Here is a 25,449-nt window from a genome sequence, read left to right as displayed (position 1 = left end):
AGACTGACAAAAATAGCAAACATATAGAATTAAATGTTGTTTTTTTTTTTTAGTAAAGTCTACTTATTGTATCACTTTACTACAACTTATAATAATTATAAAGATTATAACTAGTTTAAATATTATGATAACTGGACCTCAAGTCAATGAGACTTTCAAGATACTGCGATAATCTTCACCTTTTAATTTCTGGTTACCACTGACCAGAGCCTGGGGAAAAGACGTCTTGTAAATTCAATGCCATAGCCTACGGTGAACATAGAACTAAGGTCCCCTACTATTCCTGCTGTTGCTTGCAGTGGACTGGCCTCTTTGACTCCTCCCCTCCCTAGCATGTTTCAGAAGTTAAATTGCCTTTGATTTATGGAGCGTAAGAAAGCAGTTCCTATGAAAGCTTTGTGGTTTTCTTCCTGTAAGATTTTGAGTTAAAAGCTAATGGCAAAGAATTCCGTGCTTCTCTATTCCAAGCTCTCTTCTTATCTGGGTAAGATAACTGATCTGTGGGCCATCTCTGGTCTTATCACCTCTCCCCATCCCCGCCCTTGCCTGCAAATCTATACACACTGGTCTACAAAGAGACAGAGCAGAGACTCACACTGACCAGCAGAACTGTCACACTGCAGTTTCCTTGTAGAAGCAATGTGGCAGGGCCATATAATATGTATGGTGTTTGAGGTGACCATGTAACACATTATTGTCAAACCTAATGTAGACAGCTGCCTACTCCTGAAGACAACAAAATTTGTTTCAATCAGCAGCATTTGTCTTCAGCTCTGCTTTGTGTTTTGTTAAAAAACTAACTGTATCTACCTGCGTATTTGAAAATTGTCCATTTATTTGATTCTCCCAAATTAATTTAGAACAGGTACTTATCTTTGTACAGACCCAACATAAACATCATCATATAGAGAAGGAAGGTAGTTATGAGGCTGCAAGCCATTACTTTATTTGTTGTTAGTATTCAGGGAATGCTCTTCATTATGTTTACAGCATAAAGGCTACATATCAATATAATCACTGCAAAGGTTCTTCTAAACAGCCTTTCCAGTACTTTAGAATGCAAAATAAATTCTGTTGATTAAAGGACAGAGTTCTTACCATTATTTTTTAAAAAACTTATTCTTATCACAAAAGGAATGTTTTGTCATATATATAAATATATATATGAATATACATGTATATTTTTTCAAATAGCTATCAAATACTTAAAAAAAACTTTAAAATATTATAAATAAGCTTTTAAAAAATATTTTATTTGGACACCAGATTTTCTATGTCCTATGTTATCTTCTGGTATATTATGAATGATAGGAAGATAGATATGTATATGTGACTGACGGATAGATAGATGAATAGATAGATGGATATGATAGGCAGGTAGAGACAGTTACCTTTGGAAAACTTTTATACTACACAGTGCTTTTAAATTTTATCAGATCATTATGAAATGAAGCCAGTATCACTTCAATTACCTTGAAATACTATTTATCAATGTGTTGTCAGTATTGGAAAGGCAGAACAGCATTAGAAGTAAAATATGAGTCTATCACTATCTGATAATAAAGTGCTTGTATATCATTTACAACAATATCTCCATGGCAATTTTTTAAGGATCTTTCAGAGGCCCTCCCCCTTTTTCCCTATTTATCCCTATTACCGGGTGCATTATTCATTTGTTTTCTTTTCTCCCAAGATAAAATTTCCCACACATATTTATTTTGTAAATATGATTTGATAAACCATGAATCATTCAAAAGTTTTCATATTCTCTTGAACTTTAAACCTCTGAATGAAAATGAGTTTTTACTTAGTTTGTATAATAATGGAAATTATCATAAGCTAATATCACAAAAAGAATAATTTTATAATTAACTAAAATGTTATAAATTATATGCTTTTCATATGAAATACTGTGCTCAATTACACTTTCTCTCTATCTCTCTTTTTTTTTTGCAGTTTTTGGCTGGGGCAGGGTTTGAACCTGCCACCTCTGGCATATAGGGCTGGCACCCTACTCCTTTGAGCCACAGGCGCCACCCTACATTTTCTCCTTTTGAAATAGAGAGAAAGGAATATCAAAGAAGGAAAAACAATTCATATGCAAAACCTATTAAAATGCTGATACAGCTTTTTCTCTATAGATTTTAAAAATAATTTTAATGATAATTTAATTATGTTTATATTATATATACATACTTTTTTATCTTCCTTTAGAAAGTGAATTTTCTGTATTATTTTGAATTTCCATAAAACTAATTTATTGTGACTTCATAAAATGCCACTGACTTTTTTGCAATGGTTTGTTTTCTGTATTTTACATTATGAATATTTGACTAAATTTTTTTGTATATTTAGCATATTTATAATTATTTCCTCCTCAGAATAGATTATTTTAAAGTGAAGTATTAATAGCAATTACTCTTCAAAAGAATGCTATGAACTAATCCCAGACTACCAATTATTGAGTGCTTTTTTTCATAACATTTTCACTTGTATTACCATTAGTAAGAAAATAGAATAGCCAATTTGTTAGAATGGTATTTACAATTTTTAAATTTAATTTGTATGTTTACTTTGATTAGTCAAAACATTTCTACATAGATGTTAGCCACTTGTGGTCTTCTTTTGGGAAATACTGTGTTTAAAAATGTTATCTGTTGATATCAAAGTTTCCTGATCAGCTGTCTACTTGCTTTAATTATGTATAGTGATGTATTTATATATTTTTAAGAAGAAAATAAAAAAAACTTCAGAAGACTATATGTCCACAATTTTCTTTTCCTTATAAAATTTTCTCTCCAATACAAAAGTACGAAGAATATTCAATTATGGTTCAAACATTTAAAAAATGCCTAATAATTTTTAAATCTATTTGGGTGTTTTCTGTAAACTCTATACTGATCAGCCCTACACTGATATTCTCCATAATTATTAACTAGTTAACTGAACACCATTTTTGCATAATTCTCTCATCCTGCACTAACTAGCCATTTTTTTTTTTTTTATGTATTAGATTACTATAGTTCACATGGTATACTTCTGGCCTATCAATACTATATCCTTGATTTGCCTGGTGGGAATATGTACCAGGCAGTTTGTATTATGTCATATCAGATAAATACATTATTGATTTCAAATACACATCTAAATTTTTTATTTACAATAAAATATTGCTTAATACTTCTGCCTAAATTCTTACATGCATGAGATATTTCTGCAATTCAAATTCAATAATTTAATGCCCCTAGAAATAAATTAGTTACAATCCTGTGTAAATGAAAGAAGAAAACTAAGTATCTCTCTAAGCTTATTAACAATTCACAGCACATTATACAGTATTAAGTTTTTATATGATCTGAAAAGATACAGGAGCTAAATGTGTGCTTTAGATTTATTAGGATAGCAAGATTAATAATAAAAGTCATCATAAACTTTAGATAAAGAAAATATTATTTTACGTTAGTTAAAGTAATTTTGCAAGTAAATGTTGAACTGAAAGAAATCGATAAGCAATAAAGGGTACAATGAAAAAGTTACTAAGGCATAAAAACATTAAAATATCATTATGTAACCTCTTCACACTCAACTAATAAACAGACACATCCCTATGAAACTGCCATTTGAATACTTATTAAATAATGCACGCAAATACTAAGGTCTTAGCTACAAAGAATTACAAGTTGTTTAAAATTATTGTGAAAATATTATACCAACCATCTCTGGCGCTACCCACCATGAAAGCAGAAAAGAATAAAAAAAAGACATTAAGAAAATATTAGAAACAACAAAAACAATAAAAACCCTATAGTTGAACATTGTTTCATCGACACATCTCTGAATCATTCTAATAGGGTGTTTCTCAAATTTATTTCTTACAAAAGGCTGATCATGGAGGCTTATCTTTTAAACTATAGAGAAAAAAATTTTCAATTTTGTGAAAATCCAAAAATATTTAGAAAAGTAATCTTTATGAACCACATGAGGCATAAGAGAAAGTCCTACCACTCCCGGGCCCATGTTTGCCTTTGTTCCTACACAAGCATTAGTCCCAAGTAGTGCAAGTTCTTTTGTAAAACTATTGAAAAAGTAATTGATTTTATATGAAATACAAAATTCTTATTAAACAAATATGCATTATTTGAGTGAAAGTTGTATTTGAGATACAGAAAAGAAGATGAAAAACCATGCCATGAGACATATGTGGAAATAAACAGAAGTTTGATATGGTGGTTTTAGTTTCACCCAAATAACATCATCCATCTGTATAAATTTTTAATTTGAATTTTACTGGTGATGTAGTCTTGCTTTTATTTAATGCATAATCTTGAATTCATAATGGTATAAAAACCATAAAGATAAGCTGTTTATAACTTTTGGAAAATATTGTATAATTATTATAATAATTTAATATTAATGATCTAAAATAATTTTTCATGTAAAAGAGGATTACCCAACTTGAGAAATACTGTTTAACATATTCTTTGAAAGCCTCAAGGCATATGTTAAATAATTCAACTTTTAAAATTCAGGCATGTTATATTAAGAACAACAAAAAAGGTCACATAATGTTCAGAAAATAAGACTTCTACATAGCTGCAGTCTAAAATGACACAGCATTTATAATATCTTTGCAAGGAAAAGTGTAATAACCAGTGATAGATTAGAGGTAACCCACTAATTGTTTTTTCCAGGAAGCAAAGCGTGGGCAGTAAATGCATTTCACAAACAGAAATACCTCCTTCATCTTACTTTAGTGTCTTCCTGGTCTCTTCTCAATCTGCTTCATATAATTGGTGTCTGTCTGGATTCTACCACATATAAACTTTTTGATGAAAAATGGGATAAGATAGCTTCAGCAAAATGTAAAGGGCAGACATAAAAGAGAAGACTTTATTCTAGTGGTTATGAAACTATATTAAAATCATGGCCCATTGTATTAAGCATTTAAAACCAACTTCTTCAAACTTCCAGGCCAACTTAAAATTCAAAAATAAAAGAAGAGAGAGAAATGAAAACCCAACTGGGCTACATTCCTAAAGAAGTTGTCACTGGGTGTCTGCTTTTTCAATAAAAGCCCAGAAGTTATGAACTACAACTACAATGCTTCTTTTCAGAGAGAATGATTTTACTCTTACAAAGATTTTCCCTCATCTACCCATTAACATTTTGAATTTCATAATTGTCAATTGTCATTGACATAAATTTGGCGTGCTGACCTCTTAAGTATGAATTTGCAAACAATGAACCATTAAAATTCATGTCATTTGTAAAAAATAAAATAATTGCTGCTGCTGTAAATTGAACCACTGGGGGGGGAGGGGGGAAACAAGACTTTTTCTTAGCATATGTAGGAAATGTAAGAGAATTTTAAGGAATGAATATATATTATAAACATAATTGTTTAAAGTAAGCTTTTATAGTAACAATCAAGAAAGGATAGTTTAGTATATAACATATTCTTTGTCCTGGATTAAAAATAAATAAACTTTTAGGGGCCAATTTATTAAAGCAGTCACCTGCATCTCATCTAATTTTGATTGAATATCTGGAGGGAATTCTCCTGCTCCACAGTTAAATGGGTCAAATGGTTCTGCTCCAAAAAGGTCCCGTTCTAAAAGGAAGAACATGATTTATTAAATGAAAAATGACAAGACGTGAGCTGAAGTGAGATTTCAAAGGCAGCATTACATAAATAAGTATGTACGTTATGAAACGAGCCACCATCTACATTTATATTTCATATTGAGCTTTCCTGAGATTAGACCAGTTAAACACTAATAAGAACAAAGATTTATGTTATTACATGAAAAAATAGATGATTGTAAAGAATTATTATTCAGAGAGGTTTTGTATCTTCAACAAAGATTTCTTAATATCTACTTCACCAAATATTTTACAGTTAATATATTACAACACTTACATTTTACCGAAGGAATTCAAATTTGCTAAAATAAATATAATACACAGTAGGACTTACCTAACTCCATTTATTGACAAGTTGCCACACAACAGTAAAACCATATTAAGATTGAGTAGATTAGCAAGTAGCTGTACTCATAGTTCACGTACTATTATCTCACTTTTAATCCAGAAAAAACGTTAAGGCACATCATCTCATGTACTATATAATCATATAACCTTCCTAAATAACCACAATGAGACAGGTTCTTAAAAAATGCCTTCTATCCCAGAAATAAATTTCTTTATTAAAAATGGCAGAAATTCAGTATTAAAGGAGCTTTCTGTACAAATATTCTAAAACATAAACTGCTTTCTTTTAGTAAAGAAGCATTAAAGTTAAAGCTGATGCTTATAGTTGACAGACTGTGGCCTATTAAAATTTTAAAAATTAGACAGAGTAAGAACTTTTTTCCTCTGAATCAATTCAAATGCAAAAATAATAGGAAAAATTAAATATGAGAATGGGTATGGATACTATATTTACAGCTCAATTTCGCAGAGAATTTTACCTTCTCTAAATTCAGTGCTATACAAAAAATATTTATGCTACTGAATTTCCTTTTTTTTTTGGAGACAGAGGGAGACTCTGTCCCCCTAGGTAGAGTGCGTGGTGTCATAGCTCAAAGCAACCTCAAACTTGTGGGCTCAAGTGATTCTCTTGCCTCAGCCTCTCAAGTAGCTGGGATTACAGATGCCTGCCACAGCGCCTGGCTATTTTTAGAGATGATGTCTCACTCTGGCTCAGGCTGGTCTCAAACCAGTGAGCTCAGGCAATTCTCCCGCCTTGGCCTCTCAAAGTTGTAGGATTAGAGGCGTGAGCCACCACATCCAGCCATGTTACTGAATTTCTACAATACCCTTTAAAATAACTCTGGACTCCCATTATGAAGAAGCCTTACTTTTCCAGTTATAATTATTACTTTTTTCCAGAAATTTGTATTAAACGTGTTAATAAATATGAAATGCTTTGAAGTTCCTGGGGCTGGTAAGTGTTGTATAAGGGAGAGATACATAAAACTTATCAAAAACAGAACTTCCAATAGTTACACTGGGACAAAAGCAATAATCCAGGATTATCCTAATCAAATGGGAATTTACTGCTACCTTACATATAACTGATGGCTATTACTATTGCTGCTATTTAGTTTCCTCAGTTTAGTGCTGCTCAGGCACTACATCAAAATTTAAAGAATCAGAGGGACTTTTCTTTGGAGTTGTGTCCTGTTTTCAACAGTACAAGTTCACTGAACAGTACTTCACACAGTAGGCGTTTGTTAAAAAAAAAAAAAAGGAAGTTAACTGATGACTCCATACTGAACCTCAGAGTCAAAGCATTCTATAATAGACATACTCTTATCTGACAATGTGAATGTTACTTTCTTTGCATTACTATTATTATTATTATTGCTTAATATTTCGATGCAGCAATTGTCTGTGATGTATTTATCCGTTTGTTCTTTATGAAGTTTTTGTTTCTAGTTCTTAACATTATTATTGTTATTAAATTTTAAGGCTTTTTAATTTTGTGAGGGCAAAAGTGGAAACCTAATAAACACATGTATATGTAAAAAAAAAAAAAGACCTAATGAAGGGAAGGGATTGTTGATCAGGAAGAATAAACATTTTCATTACTTAGGTATTCTCAGATTGGAACTCAAGAACAACTTCAGATTTCAGATGGGCTTAAAGGAGTCCTTGACATTCCTGAAATGCAATGCGAAATTTTTTTACAGTAAGCATGCTGTGTTATTCTGTGAAATTTCCTAACTTTCATCATATTTTTGAGAGTCCACAACTCCTCTCCAAATTAAGAAACAACTACACTATATTTTTAGGAAATACGTTACAACTATGCAAGTCAATAAACATTATAAAGCTCATTGGTGTTATGCTCAGCTCAGACTGATATAAAGTTCATAATATCCTGTAAGTTCAATTTCCATGAATAAAGCTTGCTATGTAATTACTAACCTTAAAATTAGTTGAGTCTGATGCAGAATTGAAAGAGTAAAAGGTAATAGATGGTTCTTCACTCATTCTTTAGGTAGAAAATATTTAGTGGGCATGTATTATATCCAACACAGTTTTCTTGAAAAAAATTACAGTAGTGAATTAAAAGCCAAGGTGGTTCCTTTTTGGAATTTGAGCCAATCAGGGAGTTATTAAACAAATTAAACTCTGTAATTTATTCAAATGAAAGATACAATATTCATGGAAGTGAGAAATAGAGGATTAAAAATATGTCCTGAAAAACTATTAAGATTCTTAGTCACTAAAGAGAGAAAATAAAAAGCAATCATGTGGATTTTTACTTTAATGTTCTTAGTAGATAATTAAGAAAAATAAATGAACGAAGGTATTGAATAGTTCACTTAGAGAAAAAGTCCTGTAACTGAGTCCCCACTGGTTTAGACTTTTAGATGATCTCACTATTAAAATGCCATAAACAACTGGTCCTTAAGTGGTTGGTATAAACAGATCAATAAATAGACATATACGGACAGCTATCTAGATATATCTCTGTTATCTAGCTAGCTAGTATCCGTCCATCCTTACTAAACTTTGATCCTCAGGTACATGTAGACAATAAAAATCTATTAAGGTGTTATTTTGGTTTCTCACTAATAAATCACTTAAATCTGTTTAACCTTCTTTACCTAGATTTTACAAACTAGGAAATTGGAATTTGATGATTTCAAACTCATCAGTATCTAAAAGAGAACTCACTATTTTCCCCTTCTCTCCTGCCAGTTTCCCTATTAAAATGTTTATTCTAAAATACTGAACTGTCATTTATTTTGAACTTTTAAGCATCATTCTGATAGATTATTCCTCCTAGATCTTTTCATTTTTCTCAATTTATATTTCATTCTTCTATTCATTCATTCTTCACAATATATATTTCAATGATAATGATTTCATAGTAATGAAAATCTTTCACGGTAGCTACATTGCTAATTTATATTTCAAATTCCAGTATGTCAACAGAACTATGGTAAATTATTTTGACTATGGTTAATAACAATATATTTTATACTTGAAAATTGCTAAAAGAGATTTTCAGTGTCCTCAACCACTAAAAAATGTAAGCATGTCAGGTAAGCATATGTTAATTATCTTGATTTAGACATTCCACAATGTATACATACATCAAGATATCATGATGTATGCCCTAAGTATATATAATTTTCATTTGTCAATTTCAAAACTTCTAAAATATTTAGAATATTGTCTATAGATGTAAGTGTATATTCCTAAAATTATTAACAAAACAAATGTCTTTTTTTTTTTTGGCCAGGGCTGGGTTTGAACCCACCACCTCTGGCATATGGGACCAGCACCCTACCCCTTTGAGCCACAGGCACCACCAAAAACAAATGTCTTATTTAAGGCATGGGCAATGAGATTACTCAATAGTTCTACATGTAAGTAAAATTCTAATCGCACAAAAGATTCAGATAGTGTAAAGAAGTGTGTTCTTAAGTTGTGTGTGATACCCGGATATATCAGTGAAATATTTTTACCTGAGCAAAAATATAAGCATATAATCCAAGTCTAGTAGATGTGGGAAGCACATGCTCATTAAATAAACAGATTAATGACTGAATTGATAAACAGGTACAAGCAAGAGAAAGGGATAGAAGAGAGAGAGATGGGGACATTTGTAAGGAGAAGAACTATCACATTATGATAGCAAGGTATTAGCAGCATTTTAAAAGCACATTATGATGTGCATGTTATAAATTATTTACTTGAAAACAATTATTTTGCATTGGAACAAAATACATTCACAGGAATCAAAAATATATCTCACCTTATGCAGTGAAATGTTTTTATAAGCTGCTTTTTAAAGTCCCCAAAGTCATTAGTTTGTATTTACAAATTAGTCCTCTAAAATGTATTGAATCCATAACATGAGCGCTGCATATTGTTAAATTCCACCGGTGGGGGACAAACTAAAGGCACTGCCATGTACTCAAAGCCTTAATGTTTACCAGAGAGTGTGCAATAAGGCAGAATGTGCAACACGCTTTCCTTCAGTTTCCCTTTGGACACAGTGACTGAGTCTGGGCCCCTGAGAATTATTCTTTAAGTCTTGACAAGGAACTGATCAATATACAGCCAAGCATTTGTTAGCTGCTTTCTTTTCTTTCCTTTTTTTTCTTGCAGTTTTTGGTCAGGGCTGGGTTTGAACCCCCACCTCCGGCATATGGGGCCAGCGCCCTACTCCTTTGAGCCACAGGTGCTGCCCTGTTAGATGCTTTCTAATTCATCTGAAAGAGACTTGTTCCTTAAAGATATTTTAAAGATAAAACAGAAAAGCAGTGAATTTATGGCATTTTATATATCAAGTAAAAAATCCCTTGTTTAGGGTGGCGCCTGTGGCTCAAAGGAGTAGGGTGCCAGCCCCATATGCTGGAAGGCCGGAAGTGACAGCTTCAAACCCAGCCCCTGCCAAACACTGCAAAAAAACAAAAACAAACAAACAAACAAAGAACCCTTATGTAGTGTTTATAAATAAATAAATGATGTAATCCATATAATTTCTGTATTTCTTCAACTGACAATATTGATGCACCCTATGATAATAAAAATATTTAAATCAGCTCTATTAAATGCACCAACAAAAAATTAAAATAATTACCATCAGCTATTTTTAATAATTAAAGTAAAATATTAAAAATATAACCCCCACAAACAATAAATATGTAATTAAATGTTTTGTATTATTATGTAAATAAACCTGCACCAAAAATTATTGTTCATGTAATAGGTTCAAGTTGTAAATACAAATATTTAACAGTATACTTTGAATTATTAGGTCATTAAATATGAAATGTCTGATTTCGAATCAAAAGTTTAGTTTATTACATTCCAAAATGAGCAGTATAATTAATCGAAGTATGTGCCTCCACTATCGACACAGCTTTGCCATTATAACTGTAGCTGGTTTATACCAGCAAAAACAACGTCTGAAGAGCAAGTGGAGGTAACATAGAAAAAGGCATTTTCCACAGTTTGTTGAGTATTGAATATTTTTCCTTGCAAGAAGTGGTCCAAAGCCTGGAAGAACTGGTAGTCATTGGTGAAGGGCTAGTGAATATGGTGGATATCAGTGAATTTCCAAGTCCACCCTCTAGTTTCAGCCCCGTTGTTTGTGTGACACATGGTCAAGTATTGTCTTCTGGATTGGGGGTGGTGGTGGTGGTGGCCTGTGTCTATTGACCAATCTCAGTTGCCTAATCACAAGTACCCTCACCATTTCATCCAGTGAGTGGCAGCAGAAATCTGCTGTAATCACTGACCAGGTTTCAGGAAGCTGTAGTGGATAGATAATACCAGGGCTAGACCACCAAACAGACACCATTAGATTTTTTGATGAATATTTGGAATTGGACTGTGTTTCAGCACTTCATTTTTATCCACCATTATGCCGAACACTTGTGATGGTCAAAAATAGTTCATTTTCATCACATGTAACAATACGGTGTAGAAAAGGTTTGCCTTTATGGTGAGACAGCAAAGAAAGGCAAGCTTCAAGATGACTTCTCTTCTGATGCTCTTTTAATTCATACACAATTATCTGCATAGTATCCTGTTCCTGTACCTTGCTGATTTGTTTCAACGGCTCCAATATTGTTGGAATACTAACATCAAACCTTGCTGCTAGTTCACTCGTAGGTTGAGACAGATTCTCTTCCAGTACAGCTTTAGGCTCATCATTATCCACCTTGGTGTCAGTTCCCCCACGTGGCTCATTTTCAAGACGAAAATCTCCAGATGGGAACTTCTCAAACTACTGAAGTACCGTGCATCCATTAGCCACATCCTTCCCAAACATCTTGTTGATATTTCCAGCGGTCTGTGCCTCCCTGGTTCCATGATGGAACTCATACTCAAAAGTAACATGGAATTTTGACTTATCCATGGTTTCAAAAATTACTCTAAAAGAAAAAAATTTGAATGACAATCACAAGCCAAAACATGCCTTTGAAAGAATGAAGATGCTCCCTCACAATAAAAACCAAAACCAAACGAAACCAAGAAGCATCAAAGAGAAATGTGAGAGATAACAACTGTGAAACTTAGTGCTTAAGGAAATCAGACATTTCTTACTTAATAGCCCACTTATGATATACAATAGAATTAACTAATTTGGCAAATAGTATATAGAACATAATTCTTTAATAATTAAATTTGTTAAGGTACATGATTTTCCACAAAGTAATCATTAAACATTTACAATATAGCAATGGATATTGATTGTACAGAAATCTTACTAATCTCAGCAGATCTGCTAGGTACTGGCGGTGGCCGTGTGCCATTGTGAGTAGGTATTGAAGACTGGTGTGATATGGGAGAAAATGGAATCATATCGAAGATGTCAGTGGAGGGTGACTTAGGTGTCACACTGCCTGCCTGCAAGAAAAATAATATGAGTTAGATTAGTATTTCATGTAGATACACTGTAATGCTAAATATTCCATGTACATACAAAATATAGTACAAACCACAAATTCAGATGGATCATATTAACTTGCCATTTTGTAGATAACTAATGAAGTATTTGCAGTTTCTTATCATTCCACTGTTATGCAAAATGCTCACTAGTAAGAGGACAATAGAGTATTTCTATAAAATTGTTCTCAAAAATGATGGCAAAAATTGTGAGGATACTATTTAGATGGGCATACAAGACATGCTCCATTTTTTGTATAACTAGAATTAACTGTCATTTTTAGCAGAGAATTGGAAATGTTAGAAACTTTGTAAAACATGATTTGTTTTTTTCTTATGCAATTTTCTTTGCATAAGATTATAAGTTTTAAACAGGAATAATGTATGTTACCTACCTTCTTAAATATAAACATTCAAATGCAATTTAGGTCAATTTTTTTTTATCTTTTCAAGAACGGAGTATATTTTAACTTGTATTTTATAACTATAATTACAACCAACTTATATTCATTGCAGTGCATTTTATTCTGAAGATTTCATCAAGTTTTCTATAATAAATAGCTACTTTGTAAAATAAATTAATAATCAGCATCTATCACCCAGATCATTGCCTTATCTGGTGTACTCTGAGCCAGGAATGAACAAATACAGGAAGAGAAAACTGAAAATCTTACAAAAATATAGCCAAGAAGTAATATAAAAATCAGACATTCATCCCTTTGTCAAACAGGATTCTAAATATATTTGAGAACCATCTGATCTGATCAGGAATAAAACAAAGAGAATTTCCCTTTTGAGGGGAATAGTGAGAAAATGTGCTTTTCCTGCAAAAATTTGGACAGAGATTGCGTAGAGTGGTTCATATTAAAATCTTAGAATACACTAAATTTTCTGATTTACGGGTGATGCAGGGCAGGAAGAAAAATAAGGCCATGTGTAAAGAGTAAGGGATTTGCTATTCAGGAAAACAATGGTTAATATATATTTTCTTTTCATGCGAGAAAATCACTGTTACCTCTCTTCAACAATGTTTACTGTACTCCTCACCTCTTCCATTCAGAAAGATTGTCTCCCTTATCATTCCTACTCATCCCGCTATCCCCTCTGCCTTCCATGTTTCTCCTCTTAGCATTTAAAAATGCTCAGGTCTTGACTATCACTAAAAGCAAAACAAATGAAACAACTTCTTTACTCATTCCTTCTTTATTCCTCTAGCTTCTCATCTCTCTTTCTCTTCCCTTCAAGGCTGACATCTTTGAAGAAGACACTATACTTTCTGTCCTAACTTCTACTTCATTCAGTTTTAACTTTTATTATTAATTAGATTTCTCTAATAAAAATGCTTTTATCACTGTCACCCATGATGTAAGTTCACAATTGCTGTATCTGTTGTACACTTTGAAATACCTGTCCTATTTTGTCTTTCTGTAGATTCCTACACTCTCACCACCCTTTACTTGAAACTTTCTGAGATCAGGTAACCAAAGGAAAAAAAAAATGACACAAAAAGGCTCCGGATCACATCACCTTGATTCAAGATACATGTACCTTTTGATTACATAAAGGGTAACTTTTGGCAGAAATAAAAAAAAATAACTTGGATAATTAAAATAATTTTCTGCTTAGAAAATTACATGAGGTCTTGGGATGCTGCTCTCACTGAATGGCTTGGAGAGGCCACATTTAGAAGGTGGTGGTATTAACAATCCCAATGATAGTCTGGAATCAGGCGAGTTGACAGGAGTGATAGAGATGGAAGAAATATTGAGACAGGGGGATGAATCATCACTACTACGCCAGAAAGAGGATGAACATCTCTGAAACCCGTGTTGCCCATGATCAGACATTTTGTGCCGCAGCTGTAAAGGAATGACAGAGAGATACACTAAGAAAAGGAAAGAAGGCATGGACAAAAGGAAAAAGTACACGTGAAGATTTATTTGTGAAATGGTATGTTCTTAAAACGATAAGATAATTTTATAATTACTGACATTAAAACGTAAGGTTAGAGTTGATTTTCCTACATGATAGTATTCACATTCTGGATTATTTGATCAATTTTCAGGGAAATATTACAGCTACAAATCACACTTCAGAAATTTTTCAACAATAATAGGAAATTCAGGCAACCAACAAAAATATGACTTTTGATAACTCTCCCTGTAAATGGTAGCAACTTAAATTAGAATCCAAAAGACCACAAGTTTGAGAGACGTTCTTAAGATAGAAGCCACCTCTTCACACGTTTTTGGAAAAAGAGAGGAGAAATAAATAGTGTAAAGTAAGACATGGTTAAGGAAAAGCTTCAGTGTGGAAGCAAAACCTCTAATGGTCTGAGTTGCTCAGATATTATTATTAATATCACTCTATTAGTATGCATTTGCAGTATATAATTATTGATTTTCCCATTACCCTCCACCGTGACATATCTACAACTATTGATGTATGTGTACAATTTTTGTCCTGTATAACTTGCTGTATAATTGCATGTTGGTGGCCACTTCTTACTTAATTATTGGTTAGATATTTAACCTCCATGTGAACAACATTCCATTTTCCCACACTACATAGACCTTACTGTCAATTAATATTTTTTATCTAATCGATACTAGAGCACTTTAAACTTTAAACTGTAAATTGATAAAGGTTTTGGTACTGACTAGAGCATAAGAAGATAATGAGTGGAGGCTTGCTTTCATATTATTTGGCCTAACAAATAAGTGGAAATACTCTACATTGTTTTATGGCACATATTGACTGAAAAACCTTTATCAGGTGTCTCAAACCAAGCTGAAGTTCAACATTACCTAACTTGAATGTGCTCTAGTGTTTTTATCATGGTGTTAAAATTATCCATTCTAATAGTCTTACTTTCCCTGGGAAGGTACACTTACAAAATGAAGAAGGTATGTAATATGAAAATAATAAAGTGTTCAAATACCACAAGTAAGAAGTTATTTCACTTTCAAGATGCAGGGATATCTGATAATGTCAATAGTTTGGGTATCTCAAGTTTAAGGCTCAAACACTATCACTCACAGGTCTCAGCTGGATTATTAGTAATCTGAGTTTTTTGTAGATCACATGGGTATTTTAAAATATTCAATTAGTTGCTTGCAGGTGTTCCCTCCACAAAGAAAAGATAAATATTTGAGGCAATGGATATCCTGGTTACTCTGATTTGATCATCACACCTGGTAAATAGGTATCAAAATATCACATGTACTCCAAAAATATGTACAACTAACATATATATGATATATGATAAAAATTAGAAAAGTTAGAAATAAATAGGTAAAAAGGGATTGCACATTAAAATCCAGGTCTTTTTTTTTTTTTTTTTTTGGACAAAGTAGAAAAATCTAGAAAGTGGGACCACAAACTTGCATGAAAATTAACTGACTGGTATGAAATATGTGCTGTGTCTTTTGAGTTAGTGTTCACTGGGCAGCTCATCACTGTGTGTCCATTTCACACATTTGTGTCAGAGCTTAGGCCATGATGACATTTGAGTTTGTGATTTCTAACCTAGAAACAATATATATCAAGAAATTACATGTTATATGATTCCTTATAAAAATAAAATCTAAGCTCAGCATATTTAAATGTATGGGTATATTTAATTCTTGCTTCTAGTCAAACTGTTAGCCTCTTGAATAAGGATATTAATATGTAGCTAAAGTGCCTGAGTAACAGTGACATTTTAGGCAGTCAAGATTAAGGGTTCTAGTCTTTTTATAAGATGCTGTTTTTAATCTGTCAAGGATGTATATTTTAAAATAATTGCATTATTTAGATAAAAATCAGATTGATAATTTTATTTTTGGTTAACAGAAGAATCAATTTTTTTTGTTTGTTTTTTTGAGACAGAGTCTCACTATGTTGCCCTCTGTAGAGTGCTGTAGTGCCACAGCTCACAGCAACCTCAAACTTTTAGGCTTTAGTGATTCTCTTGCCTCAGTCCCCCAAGTAGCTGGGACTACAGGTGTCTGCCACAATGCCCAGCTATTTTTTGTTGCAGTTGTCATTGTTGTTTAGCTGGCGCAGACTGGGTTCGAATCTATCAGCCCCAGTGTATATGGCCAGTGCTATAACCACTGTGCTACGAAGCCAAGCTAGAATCAAATTTTTTGGACTGTCCTACACAAATGTTTGGCATCACTGTTCAACCAACTCGTTTATGTTCATAATTCTAAGTATCTTGATTTTTTGGAACATATACAGTATCTGAGTTATTATGCTAAGGGGAATGCTGTGCGCAACAATATTTATGTTTAGGCAGAAGTTATTAAGTTACTAGGATATATTAATAACAAATGTTTATATTTAAGATTTGTTGTTGCTGTATTTTTGTAACAATTTCTTTGCTTAAGTGCTAGCTTGGTGCATCTAGACAATGGAGAATATTTCAACTTTACATTTTGCATAAATATAACATGATAATAATGTCATAAAAGTATTTGACTCCCGTCAATAGACACTGAATACATTTAAACAACAACAAAAAACTGCATGAAAGATTGAACAGTTTTGTAGTAATATGTATAGAATTATTAGAATGATACTGAAATTTTATTTTGCGCTGTTAATTGTATTGGCAATATAAATCTCCAAAGACTCTTTTAAAAAATAAAACAACTTCAAAAATTAAAATATGACTGATCCTAATTATTAAACTAATAGAGGTTCAAAATTCAATTTAGAATTAAATTCTTTAAATCTATATTTTAAAAAGCCTGGAATATAAAAACAACTCTATTTAAAGATAGGGCAGTCTTCCACGGGAGGGTATTTGGGGGGACCTCCCCTAATGTGCATAATGCAATGATACATTTCAAAGCTATTAAGAATAGAGTATAAATGCCTTACCACAACAAGTAAGTAAGCAAGGAGATGGTTATGTTCATCAGTTAGAGGTAAGCACTCCACACTGTATATCAAATCAGCACATTGTACCCCATAGATGCATTAATGTACATAGTTATGATTTAATAAAGAAAAAAATAAAGATTGGGCAGGATAATAGTAATGTAAAATGTTCTGGCAGATCTTTTCTCAGTTGCTATGCTGATTCATACTTTTAAAGTTCATTGTTTTTCGGGGGTTTTTTTAGGCTTTTTTATTGTTGGGGATTCATTGAGGGTACAATAAACCAGATTACACTGATTCATAAAGTTCATTGTTATGGAACATTTTCAACATCACTTTTTAAATAAGATTTAAAGGTAATGACTTCTTCATCCTAGAACTTAAAAGCATGAGGAATGTATTTTTTCAGATTCCTCGATCCATAGTTGGTTTATGTTGTTCCCTCAGTTGTGAGACCTATTAACTTATAGTTCCGACAAGAATCTTGAAAGTTAAATGGCTATGATTGTTAGCATGTCACGAAGAGGAAAACGGAAACAAGAAGAGGCTAATTGACCTGACTAGATACTCCCAGTTAGAACTGGAATGGGAACATTTTATCTTCCCCCATTAGTGTTTACTTTTTTAGAATTCTTTTTTAATGCAACTAACAATTATGAAAGTGAAGTTGTGGACTGGTAATCATTTTTTGTGGGTTCCAAATAGTCTTGAACCAATGCTCATGTTTAACATTTTTTGCCTTTGTTTAAAAATTCACATTTGATTGTGTAATTGAGAGTTTCAGTCTGCCCTTGCCCATCCTGACTTCAATGGTAGCTGAGAAAACACTAGAGGAAAAAAGGCTCGTTTGTTTATCCACAATGAAATACACATTTTAGGTTATAATTGACCTATTAAGTCTAATCAGTGGCTCCACAGTTATTATATAAAGGTAGAATTTTATCTAACACTGGGTTTAATTGAAAGGAAGACATCTGTTGTACTCAGCAGTAGAAAATCTGATATTCCTAGGACTACAATTTTATTCATTTGCATTCCTGCCAACAATCTGATTTGGTTAAAAGCTTCTACAGTCAGAAAAGTAAAATGTAAGCACTCAACCAAACACAAGAAACAAGAGGAACAATTTGATTTAACTTGTTATGCCCACATCTTATAATGGAACAATCTTCTGGAGGCATTCATGAGGCTATGAGAGCAGAATAAAATCTTTTTCTAATATAAATATAAGCAGCACTGCCATGTGAATGAAATAAATGGAAATCAGATTGTTCCTAGATAATTAGTACCAAATGGCGGAAAACCCAGCCTCTAATCTATTGCCAAACCACGGGAACACAGAAAAAAAGCAAACAGCCCAGTCAAGTAATGGAAATTTCTCAGTGTATATAAATGACTATATAAAATAAGAGCCTAATTTCTAAAATCAGTGAAAATAGTTCCACAGTCTCAGTGTGATACAGAGGCATGTAATACAGGTACTATACAGCAAAGGCTGTCTTATTTTTCAGAAAAGGAACTCATGCCTGAACCAATTGAGTGGTATTTAGGAAACATGTAAGTATTCTGTTTAAGTAAAAAAGACAAAAACAAAGCTAAATAACCCTTTTTATACTTGAAATGTTATACATTTACATCAATTTATACCTGAGAAAAATTAAAAATAGTAGAGGTCTTCATTCATCATTATGTGAGGAATTATTTTTATGTGGAAAAATTTGGAACAAGGTTAAGCATATACATTTGAATAGTTAGAAATGTTGTAATTTTAATATTGAGAAAATATACTGAGCAAATAGTCTCATATTATTTTTTTAAATCTAGAACTAAATTACATAATCTCATAATGGCCAAATTTACAATGAGCATATTAATAAAACAATAAGCAATAGTCTAAATAATGATAGGAAAATGACAAACTTTTTTTAATTTCCAGATTTGTATATCCAACCATCCAATAAACATCTCCGATCGCCTGCCTAGTTGGTAGAAGTAACATGGCAAATGTGAAATACTGACTGATTACAATTCTCCTCTCTCAAGTCATGTCTATTTCCAAAAATGACATAACCCCCCAAATGGTCGTGATAAAACGTCAAGGGGTATTCCTGACCCCTCCAGTTTTCTGCCCAACCAACCTATCAATAAATCTTGCAGGACTACTTGTAAAATGTATCAAGTGTTAAGCTACACTCATCATCTCAACTGACAAAATGTGCCCTCTCATTTCCAAGACCGCTGAAATAGCTTCCTCTCCTGTTTCTGGGATATCACCATGGCCCCCTTCTGGGCCCTGGTGCACACAACAGCCAAATGATTCACAAATCCCCTGTTCAGAACTTTTGAGTAACTTCTCAATAAGATTTTAAAACATGTAAAATCTTTGCCGTTGCCTCAGAACCTTCTTGCATCTCAAACTGACTCCTCCAGTGTCATCACTGATGTTTTTGGCTTTCGATCTCTATGGTTCTGTCACAATGTTCCAGCCACAAGTTCTGGTTGGTAACTGTCTTCAGCCCTTTTCATTATTGGCTAACATTTTATTCTTCAAGTCTAATTCAAATGCTAACTCTTCAGGAACTACTTCCCTCGTCACTTTCTCTAAATAAGACCCCAATTCAGTCTCTTTTATTCTGCTTTATCTCATTGACAGCTTAGATCTGATTTTTAAATTTATTCATTCCTGTATCTATTTATTGCCCATCTCCCTTTTTATCCTCCTGTGATGTGAAGTGAAATAACATTTGAAATCCATAAACCGTTAAAACCCAATCATAAGGCCATAGTAGATGTTCAATAAACATTTTTCAAGCTTCCACAGCAGATCACAACTGTATTAAATTTATACATTTGTCAAGGGAGATCAAATCAAAGCAAAGCATTGCAATCCATACAATAATTCACTAAAAGGCTATTTCAAAATGGAAGTGAAGAATTAATGGGACTAGGAAAAACAAAACCAAAACAAACCGTATGCCACAAAACTTTGAGAGGACTTTTTAGTACCCTCGAATATTTTTATTACAAGTGTGAACCTAAAATTACCTAGTTCACAATTTCAAAATCTATCGATATGACCAGTTTGGGTGATTAGTAAATTACAGAAATGACTGACAAACCATCTAAGAAACAATACCCTTTCCTTAGGGTGGAAATATGTGCATCCATTCTCACATACACCTGGTCCCGTAAAGACAAAGGCATCTCGTGGATCATTCTGTTGCCCTGGGCCTCATATTTTTAATTTATGACTTCATACAAAGGGATTAATATTTCTAATTAAGATTAATTTATTATTAGAAAATGTTGGCCATTTGAATTATTGCCTTGTTTTTATAGTAATTGAGTTTTAACTCTAGATCTCTTATAAAGGACAGTGGTTTCTAATTTTTTAGTTATCTAATTTAATTTTATCAAGAATGCTTCTACTTACTTTTATGTTGCTTCTCACATCTAACTTTATCTGCTATTTTATTATAACTGATAAGAATATCATCTACGCCAGTAATACATAATGTTTTCATTTTCTACATTAATTTTAATGCCACAAAATCTCCCAAATTCCATTCCTACTTTTGTTCTCTTTCTCTTTCCAAAGTGGCTATTTTTTTAAAAAGCTAAGATTAGAGATAAATTTTGAATTTTACGCTGACCAGCATTTACTTAATGTGGATTACATTGTGTTTGACTAGAAAACCCTCACATTTCAGAAAATTATTATTTTTAAGTTTATTCTTATATACCAAATTGTAGCATTCAATCATTTATAGGGAACTACTTTTGAATTAAGAGTTTTTAATATGGCAAAAGGGTCACTACCTCTATAGGACTTAGGGAAATATTTTTGTTTTTTGAGATAGTTTCACTTTGTCACCCTCTGTAGAGCACTGTAGCATCACAGGTCACAGTAACCCCAAACTCTTGGGCTTAAGCAATTCTCTTGCCTCAATCTCCCAAGTAGCTGGGACTGCAGGGAACTGCCACAACGCCCGGCTGTTTTCAGAGATGAAGTCTTGCTCTAGCTCACAGGCTGGTATCCAACATGTGAGCTCAGGCAATCCACCCACCCTGGCCTCCCAGAGTGCTAGGATTACAGGCGTGAGCCACTGGGCCCAGCCCTGGACTTAAGGAAATTTTGATGACATCAATTGTTAGCTGCTCAGCTGTGGAGAGTTACCTCTTTCAGGAGCTCTCTCACCATAATTTACTAAAAGTTCAAGGAGAATCTGATGCCAAATTAATTGTAATTCCTATGTGCATAAGGGGATTCATAATTCACTCCAGCGGCTCTTTCATGTATGGATTGCTCCCTGTAATCTTTTAAAACAAACTGCTGAGATCTTTTGGAATTTCAGACCATTCCAACCTTCAATAATCTAAGCTCAAAACAAACAAATAAAAGCTCCAGAGTCTCATTTTCAAAGCCATAAACTCAATAGGCATTTACTTTGCTAGCCATGGGGCACTCTGTGAGGTACTTGGTGTTCCGGCTCTGTATCCTATAAAGCTCATGTTCAAATTTCAGAAGGAAGAACAGATGTAAAACATTTTTAGCTTAATAGAAATTTGCTTTGTTGCAGACACATGGTAAACTGTTAAATAAGAGATATTTATCTTTTATATTTTAAGTATTTACAACTTGCATTGTCAATTTTTCAAATTCCATGGTTTGAATCATTAACAAATCTTCAAAAATGGCCATTTATATGCATGGCAACATTTCATATCACTAAATAATTGTAGGCAACTATTTTTTTATTTTTTATTCTTTATTTTTTATTTTATTTTTTTATTGTTAAATCATAGCTGTGTACATTAGTGCAATCAAGGGGTACAATGTGCTGGTTTCATATACAATCTGAAATACTCTCATCAAACTGTTCAACGTAGCCTTCATGGCATTTTCTTAGTTATTTTATGTAGACATTTGTATTCTGCATTTAGTAAGTTTCTCCTGTAACCATTCTAAGATGCATCACAGGTGTGCCCCACCCATTACCCTCCCTCTACCCTAACCGCCCTCCTCCCTTCCCCTTTCTTGGACCTTTCCTCATAGTCTTGAGCTATAGTTGGGTTATAGCCTTCATGTGAAAGCTATAAATTAGCTTCATAGTAGGGCTGAGTACATTGGATACTTTTTCTTCCATTCCTGAGATACTTTGCTAAGAAGAATATGTCCCAGCTCCATCCATGTAAACATGAAAGAGGTAAAGTCTCCATCTTTCTTTAAGGCTGCATAATATTCCATGATATACATGTACCACAATTTGCTAGTCCATTCATGGGTCAATGGACAATTGGGCTTCTTCCATGACTTAGCAATTGTGAATTGGGCTGCAATAAACATTCTGGTACAGATGTCTTTGTTATATTGTGATTTTTGGTCTTCTGGGTATAAACCTAGTAAAGGAATTATAGGATCAAATGGCAGGTCCCTAAGTATTTAAGTTCCTAAGTATTCTCCAAACATCCTTCCTGAAGGAAGGTATTAGTGTGCATTGACACCAGCAGTGTAGAAGCATGCCCTTTCCTCCACATCCACGCCAACATCCTGGTTTGGTGATTTTGTTAAGTGGGCTGCTCTTACTGGGGTTAGATGATATCTCAAAGTAGTTTTGATTTGCATTTCTCTGATGATTAAGAATGATGAGATTTTTTTCATGAGTTTGTAGATTGTGCATCTGTCTTCTTTAGAGAAGTTTCTCTTCAAGTCCCTTGCCCACCCTGAGATGAGATCACTTGTTCTTTTCTTGCTAATACGTTTGAGTTCTCTGTGGATTCTGGTTATTAAACCTTTATCAGATGTACAACCTGCAAATATTTTTTCCCATTCGAAGGGCTGTCTGCTTGCTTTCCTTACTATGTTCTTGACTGTGCAGAAGCTTTTTAGTTTGATCAAGTCCCAGTAAGGCATTTTTGATACTGCTTTGATTGCCTGGGGAGTCCTCCTCATAAAATATTCACTCAGGCCAATTCCTTCAAGAGTTTTCCCTGCACTTTCTTCAAGTATTTTTATAGTTTCATGTCTTAAGTTTAAATCTTTTATTCAGTGAGAGTCTATCTTAGTTAATGATAAAAGGTGTGGGTCCAGTTTCAGTATTTTACAGATCACCAGCCAGTTCACCCAGCACCATTTGTTAAATAGGGAATCTTTTCCCCACTGAATGTTTTTAATTGGCTTGTCAAAGATCAAATAACAGTAAGGAGCTGGGTTCATCTCTTGGTTCTCTATTCTGTTCCAGACATCTACTTCTCTGTTTTTGTACCAGTGCCATGCTGCTTTGATCACTATCGATTTATAGTATAGTCTGAGATCCGGTAGCGTGATTCCTCCTGCTTTGTTTTTATTGCTGAGTAATGTTTTGGCTATTTGAGGTTTTTTCTGATTCCATATAAGATGAAGTATTATTTTTTCAAGATCTTTAAAATATCACAATGGAGCTTTAATAGGAATTGCATTAAAATTATATATTGCTTTGGGTAGTATAGACGTTTTAACAATATTGATTCCTCCCTGCCATGAGCATGGTATGTTTTTCCATTTATTAACATCTTCAGCTATTTCTTTTCTTAAAGTTTCATAGTTCTCTTTGTAGAGATCTTTCACGTCCTTTATTAGGTATACTCCCAAATATTTAATCTTCTTTGGCACTACTGTGAAAGGAATAGAGTCCTTGACTGTTTTTTCGGCTTGGTTATTGTTGGTATGTATAAAGGCTACAGATTTATGTGTATTGATTTTGTAGCCTGAGACATTGCTGTATTTCTTGATCACTTCTAAAAGTTTTGTAGTAGAATCCCTAGTGTTTTCCAGATATATGATCATATCATCTGCGAAGAGTGAAAGTTTGATCTCTTCTGACCCTATGTGGATACTCTTGATCGCCTTTTCTTCCCTAATTGCAATGGCTAAAATTTCCATTACAATGTTAAAGAGCAATGGAGACGATGGCCAACCTTGCCTGGTTCCTGATCTAAGTGGAAATGATTTCAATTTAACTCCATTCAATACGATATTGGCTGTGGGTTTGGTGTAGATGGCCTCTATTAGTTTAAGGAATGTCCCTTCTATACCAATTTTCTTAAGTGTTCTGATCATGAAGGGATGCTGGATATTATCAAAAGCTTTTCTGCATCAATTGAAGAAATCATATGGTCCTTATTTTTTAGTTTGTTTATGTGCTGAATTACATTTATAGATTTACGTATATTGAACCAGCCTTGAGACCCTGGGATAAATCCCACTTGGTGATGGTGTATAATTTTTTTGATGTGTTGTTGGATTCTGTTTGTTAGGATCTTGTTGAGTATTTAGCATAAATATTCATTAGTGATATTGGTCTATAATTTTATTTTCTTGTTGGGTCCTTCCCCGGTTTGGGGATCAAGGTGATGTTTGCTTCGTAGAATGTGTTGGGTAATATTTCTTCTTTTTCTATATTTTTGAAGAGGTTTAGTAATATAGGTACTAGTTCTTCTTTAAAGGTTTGGTAGAATTCTCACGTAAAGCCATCTGGTTCTGGGCCTTTCTTTTTAGGGAGATTGTTGATGCTATTTCAGAACTTCAGGCCTATATGAGAACTTGATATAGGCCTGTTCAACATTTCCACTTTGTTCTGTCTAAGTCTTGGTAGGTGGCATACTTCCAGGTATTGGTTGATTTCTGTCAGATTTTCATATTTCTAAGAGTAGAGTTTCTTGTAGTATTCCTTAAGGATTTTTTAAATTTCTGAGGGGTCTGTTATTATTTCATCATTACCATTTCTGATTGATGAAATTAGGGATTTTTCTCTTTTTTTCCTGGTTAGGTTGGCCAAAGGTTTATCTATTTTATTGATCTTTTCAAAAAACCAACTTTTGGATTTATTGATCTGTTGTATAATTCTTTTGTTTTCAATTTCAATTAATTCTGCTCTGACTTTGGTTATTTCTTTTCTTCTGCTGGGTTATGGGTTGAAATGTTCTTCCTTCTCTAGTTACTTGAGATGTCCCATTAAGTTATTCCTCTCTTTCCGTTTTCTTGAGGAAGGCTTGCAGTACTATAAATTTCCCTCTTAGGACTGTATTTGCAGTGTCCCAGAGGTTCTGATAATTTCTGTCTTGATTGTTGTTTTGTTCCAAAAATTTGGTGATTTCCTTCTTAATCTCATCTATAACCCA

The 25,449-nt window shown here is 33.2% G+C and overlaps 1 protein-coding gene across 7 annotated transcripts in view; it reads right to left on the bottom strand.

Annotated features, from left to right (window-relative positions):
* Window positions 1–25,449, bottom strand: part of GULP1 (GULP PTB domain containing engulfment adaptor 1) — a 294,801-nt gene that overhangs the window by 2,209 nt on the left and 267,143 nt on the right. For 5 of the 7 annotated variants that reach the window (XM_053597841.1, XM_053597840.1, XM_053597843.1 and 2 more), the window contains 3 exons: window positions 14,055–14,279; window positions 12,243–12,381; window positions 5,517–5,611 (listed from right to left, as the gene is read on the bottom strand). In XM_053597841.1, coding sequence (XP_053453816.1) covers window positions 5,517–5,611; window positions 12,243–12,381; window positions 14,055–14,279 — 459 coding nt within the window. The remainder of the gene's footprint in view (window positions 1–5,516; window positions 5,612–12,242; window positions 12,382–14,054; window positions 14,280–25,449) is intronic. The other 2 variants (XM_053597845.1, XM_053597846.1) reach the window with 1 other exon arrangement.

The sequence above is a fragment of the Nycticebus coucang genome, chromosome 7 (genome assembly GCF_027406575.1).
Source record: "Nycticebus coucang isolate mNycCou1 chromosome 7, mNycCou1.pri, whole genome shotgun sequence".
Classification (NCBI taxonomy): Eukaryota; Metazoa; Chordata; class Mammalia; order Primates; family Lorisidae; genus Nycticebus; species Nycticebus coucang.
The sequence above is the reverse complement of the archived record's forward strand: the minus strand, read 5'-3'. Positions and strand labels throughout refer to the sequence as shown.